At 43.2% G+C, this 14,135-nt stretch overlaps 1 protein-coding gene across 1 annotated transcript in view; it reads right to left on the bottom strand.

Annotated features, from left to right (window-relative positions):
• The window catches only part of adamts18 (ADAM metallopeptidase with thrombospondin type 1 motif, 18), a 94,054-nt gene that overhangs the window by 41,285 nt on the left and 38,634 nt on the right, over positions 1-14,135 (bottom strand). The window contains exons 13-16 of the mRNA XM_056278873.1: positions 6,463-6,635; positions 3,741-3,871; positions 3,207-3,330; positions 2,548-2,792 (exon numbers count right to left, since the gene is read on the bottom strand). Of these exons, the coding sequence (XP_056134848.1) occupies positions 2,548-2,792; positions 3,207-3,330; positions 3,741-3,871; positions 6,463-6,635 (673 nt within the window). The remainder of the gene's footprint in view (positions 1-2,547; positions 2,793-3,206; positions 3,331-3,740; positions 3,872-6,462; positions 6,636-14,135) is intronic.

Below are 14,135 nucleotides of genomic sequence, written 5' to 3'. Positions count from 1 at the left end.
CTGAGGAAGAGAAGTAATTACTCTCACTGCCAGAAGGGGGAGACAAATCTTTTGCACGTAAATGTGAATTATAAAATTTTAACTAATACCGTTCTTTTGCTTTTTTGATGTATCAGACAGAAAACATTAAAGGGAGACCATGGATGAACATTAATAAATAATAATAATAATAATTGATTATTATTCTTATTATAGGGGTAAATAACCTGCACGGTTTGGTGCTGTGCCCTAACTTGGTACCGACAGAAACTATAAAAACTGCTGTGGTGACCCCTGAAAAACAGGGAACAAGCCAAAAGAAGAAGAAGAACCTGCACCGTTCACACTGTGTTTTGAATGACAGGCTAAGTAATTCGATAACATTACCCTGGTAATATGTCATATTACCCAATAAGATCAGACTGCAAAAGAAAAGATTCAACTATTTGCCAGGAAAAACAGCATTCATTTGTAGAAGGATACAACAAAAGGCTGCTGAAATTACATCTTCCCTAAAGACCCACTACAATGTCACAATAAACTGCCCGCAAACTAAACTCTTCTAAAATAGTTGCAAAAAACACACAGACATTTCCTGCTTACCCAAGAAGTGACCAACAAAGCATTTTTTTAAAAGTATCACAATGGAATTTCTCCCAGATTTACAGCCCAATCATCCCTGTTTAAACTGCAGCCTTTCAGTTCAATGTAGCCCCTGGGGGCCAAGATGAGACTAGCTTTTACATGACTTTCACTTCGCTGGTAGTGCAGGAAAAAAAACGAATGCCTAAACATCACCTGGTTTCCACTTCTGTTTCCACATTAGAGTTCATAGTTCAAGTGAAAAATCAATGTTTTTGCTGACAAAGCTTTGAGGGAGACGCATCCCATCATTAACTTAAACCTAGGGATTCACAGAGAGGGAATGGCCTCTCAGCGACTTTTTTTTTTTTGGCTGTCTAAGGATATGCTAATGCAGCATCGCACTCTGCTGTTTTGGGATGGGTGAAGACTCGTTCTCGGCTTATAGCTCTGGCACCTGACACACCACGGACTGCTCATAAATCCCGTCTTATACTATGCTAAACATCTCACTCTGCTTTTAAAGGGTAGATGACTCAGGGATTTGGTTCACTATGTTAGCCTAGAATCACATACTACCTGCAGTACAGCACATTTGAGGTCAGTTATCCTGGGGCCCCTCTCCATGGCTTCAAAAGTGTGTGTTTTGTGTGTGTGTGTGTGTGTGTGTGTGTGTGTTAAACCACGTAACCACATGACCTTGTGTTAACACTAGAGTATGCAGTACCAGGGAGCTGAGGCTGTGAGCAGGCCTCTGCCACGTGAGCCCTTTCCTATGACCTGAACAGTGAAAGCAGTGATGCACAAAGGCCCATTTGGACTAAATATGTGACTTACCACTCACTTTTAAAGAGGAAACATTCACACATCTTTTTTTTTTATGCAGGTGCATATGACAGAAACTCCATATCTAAAGGGCAAAATTAATACTTTTTTTGTGTAGTTGGCTTATAGTGTACCTCTCAATGAAATTAGTGTTTTCAGCTGAGTGAGGGAAGTGCTGATACTATGTATACATTATATATGACAAGACTCCATACTCTGATGAAGGTCCATTCTGGACCGAATTGTTAGCTTTGATAAATAATTGTTTTAAGTACAAGAGAAATGTACAGGATATCTTTTCTATCTCACCCTTCCTCTCTCTTTCTCTGTCATGTTTCAGCCATTATCCATCACAACTTTCTATGGATGCAGATGCATCCATCTTCACTTTTTCTTGTTTACATCTTTTAATGTCTCTCTCTCTCTCTCTCTCACTCTCTCTTTCTTTTATTAGCTTCGTAAGTTTAATGTATAGAGACAATCAATCAAACCCTGAAAACTTTATTTTATCAAGAGGGAAGCCCCCCCCCCAGTCTCAATCCACACTGTTCCCTCCTGTTCTTCCTATTCTCTCCTACCTCCTCTGCCTCTTCATCATGCCTCCTCCTTCAAAGGCCTCTCTAACTCTCCCCCAGCCTAGATTCCACCCCTTCCTTTCATCCTTTTATCTATCCATCCATCCATCCGTCCATATCCATTATCCAAACCACTTATCCTGCTGTCAGGGTCACGGGGATGCTGAAGCCTATCCCAGCAGTCATTAGGTGGCAGGTGGTGGGGAGACACCCTGGACAGGCCACTAGTTCATCACAGGACCCACACACACACACACACACACACATTCACACTTAGGGACAATTTAGTACAACCAATTCACTTGACCTACATGTCTTTGGACTATGGGAGGAGACCGACACACCTGGAGGAAACCCATGCAGACATGGGGAGAACATGTAAACGCTACACACAGGACAACCCGGGACAATCCCTAAGGTTGGACTACCCCAGAGCTCAAACCCAGGACCTTCTTGCTGTGAGGAGATCCGCACTAACCACTATGCCACCGTGTCTCATTTTATCTATTTGTTCATTTATTTATATTCTATATGGGCTACATGTTCACAAAAAAAAAAAACCTTGCAGATTTGTCAGAGCCCTTACTTCAAACACCAGCGTTTCATTAGTTGGACCCGTGGCGTACAGGCTCTCCGGCCGGTTGAAGGAGCGCTGGTAGTCGAACACAGCCCCGCCAAAGTGGAACTTCCCAGGCCAGTCCACCATCCAATCCCCCGTCAGGTAATACTTTCGCTTCAGGGAGCGCACTGCCAGGTAGCTGGTGGACACCTCCATCTCCTGGACCCGGATGCTTCGCGCCCCGGCGGGTATCGTCACCATGGAGTAGTACTCTGGAGAGGAAGGGCAGGGAGGAAGGAAAGAGTTGATGGGAGGAGAGGAAGGAGGGTTATCCATGCCAATGTACACAGATATTTGTGTGGTCCTCTGTGTTGCATGATAGGGTCAGAATCTCACTTTATGTGACCACTGAAATTATTCCAGAGAGTATAAAATCTTATCCGATTCTGTCTCATATGTAAATCAGCAAGTCAGCCAATAATTTTGTGTGTGTGTGTGCGCGCGCGCGTGCGCATGTGTGTGCGTGCGTACACATGCTTGCATGCATGTGCACGTGAAAGAGATATTTCTGTGACAATGTTTTGTCTACTCTGGTTTGTGTGTCTCCCAAAGTACTCACTGTCCACACTAACCACACACACACACACACACACACACACACAAAACCCAAAACAATACAAGTTTACCATTAGCCCTGTGCTGGAGTGTGTACTGGCCCTTATAAAACTTGCATGTTGAGTTGTCTCCCTTACAGACTCCACAGGCGTCCAGAATGGCCTTGGAACCAAGCAGCTGGTCGCAGCCCACTGCCTACACACACACACACACACACACACACACACACACACACACACACACACACACACACACACACACACACTCACTGTTAAGAGACTTTGCTTTTAACCATGTAAAAATATATGAACAAAACACACAATTTGATGTACAATAAAAACCCATTTTTAAGGCCCAATTACCCCAATTGCAGTTACACACACACACACACACACACACACACACACACACTCACTGTTAAGAGACTTTGCTTTTAACCATGTAAAAATATATGAACAAAACACACAATTTGATGTACAATAAAAACCCATTTTTAAGGCCCAATTACCCCTATTGCAGTTACACACACACACACACACACACACACACACACACACACACACACACACACACACACACACAATTCGTCAAAGCAGCCAACGTACCTCACACACTCCTTCAATGCAGAGATCTCCTTTATGGTCAGAGCAGGAGGTGCCATCTCTGACCTTGCTGGCCATGGCGAAGAAGAAGTCAAAGTCCTCTGCAATGCAGTACAGCTTGCAGATGTCTTCTTCTGCACAAATAGACACAGACAGAACAATGATATCAAACAGAAAGATCAGGTCAATACTACATTAAACATCAGAGGGGAATGCCAGTGAACTTCAGGGATGAAATAAGGAAATCAAGGTGAGTTTTTAAGCTGTAGTGTACATGTATGAATGTTACTGGGTTTATTATAATGGTTGAAGTTCCATCCATTCATTATCCAAGCTGTTTATCCCAACTGGGGTCACGGGATGCTGGAGCCTATCCCAGCAGTCATTGGGCAGCAGGCGGGGAGACACCCTGTACAGGCTGCCAGTCCATCACAGGGCTTACACCGACACATACACACACACATCCACACCTAGGTGCAATTTAGTACAGCCGATTCACCTGACCTGCATGTCTTTGGACTGTAGGAGGAAACAGGAGCACCCGAAGAAAACCCACACAGACATGGGGAGAACATGCAAACTCCACACAGAGGATGATCCAGGATGACCCCCAAGGTTGGACTACCCTGGGGCTCGAATCCAGGAGCTTCTTGCTGTGAGGTGACCGTGCTAACCACCGTGCCGCCCCATGGCAGAAGTTAAATCATACTTTTTTTTAATCTATTTATTGCGATGGAAAGTTGTCATTTTGCTGCTTATGTTGCAAAGACTGGGAGCAGCAGAGTGTTAGCCAGAGTGGTCCTGCTTGAGACAGTTGTTGAAGTGCCTTGCCTGAGAGCATAGCAGTTGCATTTGAGATCCTTATACAAGCAATGCTTTGGTCAGCCCAGTCCGAGCCAGGATTACCCAGCTGGACTTCTATGAATGTTGCTCAGGTGGGTGTACCTGTGTGGTTTTTGTTTGTAACTGAGTTATGTGCAGTGTTTTTAGTTCCATCTGCTGTGTGTGTAACATGCACTTGGCTTTCGAAAAAACAAAACAAAAAAAAACAACAAACATTTCTTCCCTGAAGAAAATAAATCGCCCATCCATCCAAGTTAAAGTTCTACAAAAGTGATTGTTTCTTACTGATCTTTGATAGTACCATAATGTAACATGGGGTAGGGCTAGGGGTATATCATGTAGTTAAGTTTGGCTATCACAGACAAGTGTTTACAGCCACTCTTTGGTTAAAATAAATGCCAGGCAAGGAAGCTTGGCTCAAAACCCATGTGGCAGTTCAAAATCTGTTCCTTTCCACGTCATCTTTCATTCATCAGCAGCTTTAACAGGCCTGGGATGATGGCCAAACATAGTGCTTGCTCTCTCTCTCTCTCGCTCTCATTTGTATCTCAATCCTCTCTCTCTTTCACACACACAACCCTTGTTCCCCTCTCTCTCTCTTTCTCTCTCTTTCTCTCTCTCTCGCTCGCTCTCGCTCTCTCTCTCTCTCTCTCCCTTTTTCTCATTAAAACTATTTCTCTCTATCTATCATTATCTCTCTCGCTCAGACACAGGTAAAAAGCTGGCCCCCGGCCTTCCTTTTTAAATTTACCCCCACTGTGTCAGAGAGAGAGAGACAGAGAGAGAGAGAGAGAGAGAGAGAGAGAGAGAGAGAGAGAGAGAGAGAGAGAGAGAGAGAGAGAGAGAGAGAGAGAGAGAGAGAGAGAGAGTGCAGGTGGCTACTTGTCTCCTATACATATTACACTGACAGTTTGCCCAAAGCTCATATTCCAAAGAGCAAAGTGATATTATGTTTCCTGCAGCTTTTTGGCCTTCATTATTGCAGCAGTAAACACAAATTGGCATAACAGAGACACTTTGTAAGCAGATTTTGTTTGGCCAAGTACATAAGTGACACACTTGCAGAGTCAAGGCAGGGTAATATCTGAGGTCCCAAGTCCTTTTAACGCGGATCTTCATCCATTTACGCATAGTCTACACTGGTTTAATGGTCTTCACTGCTAAGGTGGTTTGGAGGCTGGAGCCTATCAAAGCAGGCATTGGGTGGTGTACATGTGATAGATACCCTGGATAGGTTGCCAGTGCAAGGGGCCCAAACACACAATCACTCATACACCCTTTATACCTTATGGGTAATTTGGAGGGGCCAGTTCCCCTATTCTGCATGTGTTTGGACTGTGGAAGAGTAGAGCATGCAAATCCCATTCAAAAAGAGGGACCCAACCCTGAGTCCACATACTGTGAGGCTACAATGCTAACCATTAAGCCACTGTCATTCATTGACACAGCTGCAAAAGATCTAATTCTTTGTGTATTATGCACCAATAGGATGTCTTTTACATAAAACATCAATGTTAAGGATCAACTACGCAAACTTTGCTTTGAAACTTTTGGCACTATTAAAAAGCGGTAGCCTACCTATTGACTTGTGTTGTTTTGAAGAAGGCTGCTACGGAGTTGTGTTAGCTATCTCCCTGTTTTATGTGGACAAGACACCTCACCTGGTTTTCAGCTGACACAAGAGTAAATAGATAATGGTATAATTTTCCTTTTTAGGTCAACTGTTCCTCCTCATTTTACATCAGTCTTGAAAAGTTAAATGGGATGTCAATTTCACTGCCACTTTGTTCAAGAAATCTGCAAGAAATTAGTGTATCAAATTGTTTTTCCGACATTTTTAATCGCAGAAGGCTGTGGTTTTTAAATCCAGCTGGCAGCTTACCATCAACTTTGGTGTAGGGCTTCCACTTATAGTACCAGCCCCTGAAGGGTTTGCTGTTGTACTCGGCACACTGCTGGGCTCGGAAGTCTATGGCACCGGGGGGGCATTGCCGCGTGTTACACAGCTGGTTGAGGCGGCTGGAGCCTGGGCAGAACTTCCCATTGTTCTGCGGTCTGGATAGAAGACAAAGGAAGAAAAGATGAATTGGCGGAGTTGGGAGAAGGAAAAGATATACGAGTATATTAAATTTTATTTGTCCCTTTACATTCATTTCAGCCTCTTTTCATTGCAATTGCTAATTAAACATGTCAAAGTATTCAAGCTGTTTGATCTGTTGAGGTATGGGTAATGTGATAAAGTACAAGGCAGACGTCAGTCACATTCCAGCAACCAGATGTGTGTGTTTAATGTACACTAGTGCATTGACATCCTCAAAGGTAAAGAACCAGGCTAATTATGATAGAAGGAAGAACTGGACAGATTGCAATGGTGCCATTATTCAATACTCTTGAAGTCAAAATAATCATTCTCATTCCAAGATGGAAACATTGATCCTTTATATGTATGTATGTGTGTGTGTGTGTGTGTGTGTGTGTGTGTGTGTGTGTGTGTGGGATCCTCTTACCCCTTCATATTACCCTTACTTGAGTTATGAATTACCTGCACATCAGTAGGCTCGAACATCAGCATACAGGCACTAGAAACTTCCCCTCACCAGAACCCTTTTGCTATTTAAACTGTTCCTGCTTTGTATGCTGCTCTCTTATTCTGTGTATATTTTTATCTATTTTCTATATACTCATGTAAAGGAGTCTGTATCGTGTTTTTATTTATGAAATGTCCTCTATGAAAAAAGTTTGATTGATGGATTGGTTGTGTGTGTGTGTGTCATTGTTTATTCTATCTTAATCTTTGTTTGAAAACACATCATGTACATTAAGCAATTTGCATGCCGAGAAAACGCAACTCTCTTCAGTCATATTGTTATTAGACACAGGACATAGGCAGTTAATAGATCTTTTGATAAACAGTTTAGCCAATATAACATTAGTTGTAAAAGCAGTACACAAGCAAACAATAGCCGAGCAATGACAAGGTCTTTACATTTAGCAAACAACGTCATCTCAGTTTTCCCAAACCTTCTCAACCCATGCCAGGAATTCCAGTACAGCCACCAGCAGTGAAAATTGACTTCAGGTATTTACGATGTTTAGCACCAAAGGGGTATTATGCACACACACAAACACAGACTGTTGAACCCTACTAATCAAATGTGTCCCGTAAAAACAATTTAGTGTGTTATAATGAAGACCTTTGGCAGGAAAACAAAAAGTGTGCAAGACCACTGAGAAAAAAACTAATGTAAAGTTCCTTATTTCTTCCCCAATACAATCCTGTGAAACATCTTTGTATGACTCACCAGTAGAGGAGCTGATTGGCCTTTTTCATTACATTTGCATTATATTCTTTTATCAGTTCCATCCTTACTAATATTTAAGTTGGAAATATCTAAGATAAATGATCTATAGCTCATGACCTTACCTGAACTGAGACCAACAGTTACCGACGACTGTTCATAATTTGAAGCTATGCAATATTGGAATGGAATATTTTTAAATTAGTTAGTGGTCTTGAGTTTATACGGAACAAATTGGACTCTCTGGCATTTTAATACACCAAGTAGTTTTACTCCTAGAGCCTCAAGGGGTCTGGTGCAACCAGCGTGTTCAGTCTTCATGCATAACACGTAGCTCTAAATGTTGTGATATCATCAGCAATCAACAAAGAGGGCTCTCACACACTAATGTGTCTTCAGTAGTTTTGAATGAGTTAATACATGGCGGCAGATAACATCCATATGCTTTGGCATCAAGCCTTCATGACATACCTGTGAAGGCATGGAGATGGTTAGGAGACATGGCAGTGGTGTTTTTAACTAGATTGTTTAACACAATCTTGGAAGGTGAGAGGAAGCCTGAGGAGTGGAGAAGAAGTGGACTGGTACTGATTTTCAAGAATAAGGGTGACGTGCACAACCGTAGTAACTACAGAGGTATAAAGTTGATCAGCCACAGCAAGAGGTTATGGGAAAGAGTAGTGGAAGCTAGGTTAAGAGGAGAGGTGACGATTAGCGAACAGCAGTATGGTTTCATGCCAAGAAAGAGCACCACAGATGTGATGTTTGCTTTGAGAATGTTGATGGAGAAGTATAGAGAAGGCCAGAAAGAGTTGCATTGTGTCTTTGTGGAGTTAGAGAAAGCATATGACAGGGTGCCAAGAGAGGAAGTGTGTTATTGTATGAGGAAGTCGGGAGTGGCAGAGAAGTATGTAGGAGTGGTGCAGGATATGTATGAGGGCAGTGTGACAGTGGTGAGGTGTGCAGTAGGAGTGACAGATGGGTTCAAGGTGGAGGTGGGATTACATCAAGGATCGGTTCTGAGCCCTTTCTTGTTTGAAATGGTGATGGACAGGTTGACAGACGAAATCAAGCAGGAGTCTCCATGGACTATGATGTTTGCGGATGACATTGTGATCTGTAGCGATAGTAGGGAGCAGGTTGTTAAGAGACTGGAGAGGTGGAGGTATGCACGGAGAGAAAAGGAATGAAAGTCAGTAGGAGCAAGACGGAATACCTATGCATGAATGAGAGGGAGAACAGTGGAATGGTGAGGATGTGAGTAGAGGTGATGAAGGCGTATGAGTTTAAATACTTGGGGTCAACTGTTGAAAGTAATGGGGAGTGTGGAAGAGAGGTGAAGAAGAGAGTGCAGGCAGGGTAGAGTGGATGGGGAAGAATGTCAGGAGTGATTTGTGACAGAAGGGTACCAGCAAGAGTTAAAGGGAAGGTTTACAAGATGGTAGTGAGACCAGCTATGTTATATGGTTTGGAGACGGTGGCACTGACGAAAAGACAGGAGGTGGAGATGGCATAGTTGAAGATGTTAAGATTTTCGTTGGGAGTGATGAAGATGGACAGGATTAAGAACGACTATATTAGAGGGACAGCTCAGGTTGGACAGATGGAGACAAAGCAAGAGAGGTGAAATTGAGATGGTTTGGACATGTCCAAACCATCTCATATCCCAATACACCCAGCAGAGATGCTGGGTGTATTGGGAAAAGGATGCTGAAGATTGAGCTTGCAGACAAGATGAAAAGAGGAAGGACAAAGAGGAGGTTTATGGATGTGATGAGGGAGGACATGCAGGTGGTTGGTGTGACTGAGGAAGAAGATACAGAGGACAAGAAGAGATGGAAACGGATGATCTGCTGTGGCGACCCCTAACAGGAGCAGCTGAAAGTAGAAGTGAAGTCTTCATTCTTGTATGCCATTGCAGACTAACAATATGATAGACTGAAAGCACTGGAGAATTACCACTTGCAGCGAACAAGCACCCAGAGGTGAAACTACTTTAAATGCAAATAATGGAGCTGCATTGGGGCCCGCAACAGTTTAGGGCCTGCATGCACGGACCCCTCTTTATCTCAGCACTATCATGTTAAAGATTTCAAGCTCTGAGACTGTGGTATACGGTATGTTAAAAAAATGTAAAGAGTGTGCCCTTTGCATAATTATGGACTTGCATACTACTGTGTAGCAAAATCCACACAAAAGAGTTAACCTGGCGAAGTGTCAAGACTTTGCACAGCGAAAAGCCCGGAGAGTGCACCTATGATGTAAGAAGAACTTATCTTTTATTCATTTTACTAATAATCAGCCTACACACGTGTTTTGTGTTTATAAGGCCTATGCACAGACATGAATGATGTTATCAATGTGCGGGTACACCGTCACTGGTTATGTTTTCATCTGTGTCAAGGTGGGCCGTCACTGATTATGCTTTCATCTTTTATGGTGTTCCAACACCAGATTTTGTTAAGTAGGCTACTCTATCACTATCTTGGCCTTGCTATTATGACTCCTCTTCTATAGTACGGTGGTCTCCACGTAATCATTTCTTTTGGCGTCAACTGTGCAGTGCATTTCGCTGTTACGGGTCATTTTAAAGTCAAGTCAATTTTATTTGTATAGTCCAATATCACAAATTACAAATTTGCCTCAGTGGGCTTAACAGCAACACAATATCCTGTCCTTAGACCCTCTCATCGGATAAGGAACAACTCCCTAAAAAAAAAAAAAAAAACCTTTTAACAGGGAGAAAAAATAGGAAGAAACCTCAGGGAGAGCAACAGAGGAGGGCTCTCTCCCCCAAGATGGACAACGTGCAATGGATGTTGTGTTTACACAATTTACACAATACAACATTGAAAGAGGAGCTTTCAACGTTGTATTGAAATTTATTGTAAATTGTTAACATTGTAGAGCTGCATGCTTTCACTTCTTTCATTCACTACTGACATTATGTTACGTCTGATTGTGATGGGCAGGCCAGGGCCCGCTTTGACCATCTTGCTTTGGGGCCAGGCGCTGACTCATTAAACCTGTGCAAGCGTGCCACTCTTCCAAACATGCATAGTGTAGCTTTAACTCACAAGCACGCATCTAGTGCACAGAGCCCAAGAAATGACCTAAATGCAGACACTGCAGCACTGGCCAATGTTCATATTTGGTTGCAAATCGTAAATACAAACACAGCCCAATATTTTACTCTGCAAAAGCAAGACCCAAGGCTTGACACCTATGTATTTTTTAGAAAATAAACCCACACCCTGCCCTGATCTTTCAGTTTCTCAGGTCAGACACCTGTTCTTACTCAGTCAATTGGTGAATGGCATTGTTGCCATTCAAGGTGTCTGCATAAATCTGCTTTCTATAGAGGCTGCTTCAGTTTGTAAGGGAGAGGTCGGGCTCAAAGGCATGATCCTATTAGGACTTAGCAGCAAATGTACAGAACCCATATGGCAGAGAGCTTCCAAAGGGTCGGCGGGGGAATTCACCGCACACTGTGACAGGCTCATGGCCTCTTATCTGGGCTTCTTGCATAGCATGAAACACCAGAGTCTTCCCTGCAAGAAATGGAGCTGATTATTGCCAATGATCATTTTTAATTTCGAAGCTGGCTGAAATGGCTGTCTGTCTGTGTCACATCAGAAGAGCCATGCTCCTGTCACATTAAAAACTAGACTGTCATAAAACGACTTCCCTCTTCTCATTTCTAATATGTAACAAATCAACTAGAAATTATGTAATGGTGAGCTGAAGATTTGGTTACTCTTAACGTGTGTCTCTCTCTCACTCTCTCTCTCTCTCTCTCTCTCTCTCGTCTTTCCCTTTCTGTCTCTCTGCTAAAGGATCCTTAATTTCAGCCAGGTGACATAAACGGAGATTGAACTACTGCAGTGGTCAGCTTGTCTGGTCCTCCTTGTCAGTCACCTGTTCTCCCCCTCAAACTCCTCCCTTTGCCAACTACTACAGATGGCCTCCTGCCATGCGCTTAACACACACACACACACACACACACACACACACACACACAAATAGTCAAACACGCGCACCTGGCAGAGAGCATCACCCCAAAAAAGTTGACAGGAGGTTGTCAAAAAACGGGAGCTATCTGATCATCTTCCTGTGCCCCCTTCAAATTGAGTATGTGACAAAATCTCCTCTGTACAAAACCAGGTGAAGATCGTGAACTTAATCTCCCAGGTTTTATTGGGGAGGATTAGGTTGATTGCGTTTGATCTGGCAGGTGGTCTATCAGGAATGGAGGATGGAGGGGGAAGGGGGAAGATTCCCTTACTGGCTTGGATCATCTCCTAGGATGACCTATGAGACGTGGATCCCCAAGAACCTTTCATTAGACCGAAAGAAAGATACACTTTTGCATGATAAGACTACCTATTTTTGTTTTGTTTAGCTTTTTTGTTTTGTTTTGATTTGTATAGTTTTTACCAGCACCCGCACCACTTTTAGGATGGCTGCAGCCTGTGACTATTTCACAACAGGCTCACTTGACAGAAACACAGAGCATAAAAATTACAATGACCTGTCATGCACTTAAGTTTGTTTTCAAACAACATATAACATTTGGAGACCATACGTATATGCTACAAATGGAGATATTTTTTCATGGGATATGTACTGCAGGTCTAGAAGGATTTATCAAACTCAAATGTGTCAGTATCTCATTTGTCGTCTGTCTTGATATGTATTTGGACATGAAGACATCCCAAATGAAGTGTTGCTTTTTGGATTAGAGAGATACAGGGGACAAGTGGTAAGATTCAGGCTAATCCATTCTGTTCTGCTCAGATTGGGAGCGGAGGGTCACTGCCAAATAATCACTGAGATTATTGGGAAAAACACACATGCACACTCTCATTCTCGTGAATCATGGACCACAGCATGAATCAGGGGAAGCTAATGCACATAGGTGTAGTGAGAAGCAGAAGTGTTTATCTTTCTGTGTGTGTGTGCACGTGCGCGTGCGCGTGCATGTGTGTGTGCTTGCATGCTTCAGGGTGGTGGGGTTTATGAGGCAGTGGAGAATGCCAAAATGCAGCAAACAGCAAACATAGAACTTCAAAGACAATCAAATCCAATGAACCCATATTTACTGGATTTGAATAGAAATCCAAATTCACTCAGTACCATTGTCATCGTCATCATCATCAAATTATCTGTATCATGCCGATGTAATTCAACGTAACCGTACTTTGACATCAGTATCCCAAGGATTCAGACAACGCAAATTTTACATTTCACTGAATCCCTCTCATCTTCTCCCTCTCCTCCCTCCGCTGACCCTGTGACCTGCCATTTAGCAGCAGCAACCCTCTCTCAGTGGCTGTGGCTGCGAAGGCCTTATTAACACCTGGGGAATGATAAAATGAACATGACAGCTAACCTGGATCACAGAGCTCTATCACAGCACATAATGTGTATCATATGAGGACCTCTATGCTTCGGTGTCTGTGGAAAAAAAAGAGGCTTTGATCCTTACAGGGATTAGGAGGAGTCGACGGTAGCATGTCAAAGTTAGCCCCGTTGCTAAGTAGAGCAATCAATGGTCAGGTCAGTGTAGCAAGTGTGACTTTTCCTCAAAATTAGTATAGAACCTTGTGATGATCAACCTCCAATAAATGAATACATGAACACAGAAATGATGGTGGTGGAAAAAAAAGCCTGCATAGTTGTTGTTTGAGGTTTTATGTATCCTGACCTTAAAAATGTATTAGCCACTAACTAGCTGTAAAGGCTGCTGCATGATGCTCCAAACAAGGTTCTGTGCGTAATGTTGGTTAGCATCAAATCAGAAAACTCCTTTCAGATGTTTGGATTGAGAAGTTATGCATCCGGAAATTTTGTTTCTTTTTTGGGGGGAGAATTTTTCCTCCTTTTTCTCCAAATTGTACTTGGCCAATTACCCCACTCTTCCGAGTCATCCTGGTTGGTGCTTCAACCCCTCTGCAAATCCGGGGAGGGCTGCAGACTACCACGTCTCCTCCGATACATGTGGAGTCGCCGGTCGCTTCTGTTCACCTGACAGTGAGGAGTTTCACCAGGGGGACGTAGCATGTGGGAGGATCACGCTATTCCCCCAAGTTCCCCCTCCACCCTGAACAGGCACCCCGACTGACCAGAGGAGGCACTAGTGCAGCGACCAGGACACATACCCACATCTGGCTTCCCACCTGCAGACATGGTCAATTGTGTCTGTAGGGACGCCCGACCAAGCTGGAGGTAACATGGGGATTCGAACTGCCAATCC

The sequence above is a fragment of the Lampris incognitus genome, chromosome 4, assembly GCF_029633865.1.
Source record: "Lampris incognitus isolate fLamInc1 chromosome 4, fLamInc1.hap2, whole genome shotgun sequence".
NCBI lineage: Eukaryota > Metazoa > Chordata > Actinopteri > Lampriformes > Lampridae > Lampris > Lampris incognitus.
Note: the sequence above shows the minus strand (reverse complement) of the source record. Positions and strands in the feature narration are given on the sequence as shown.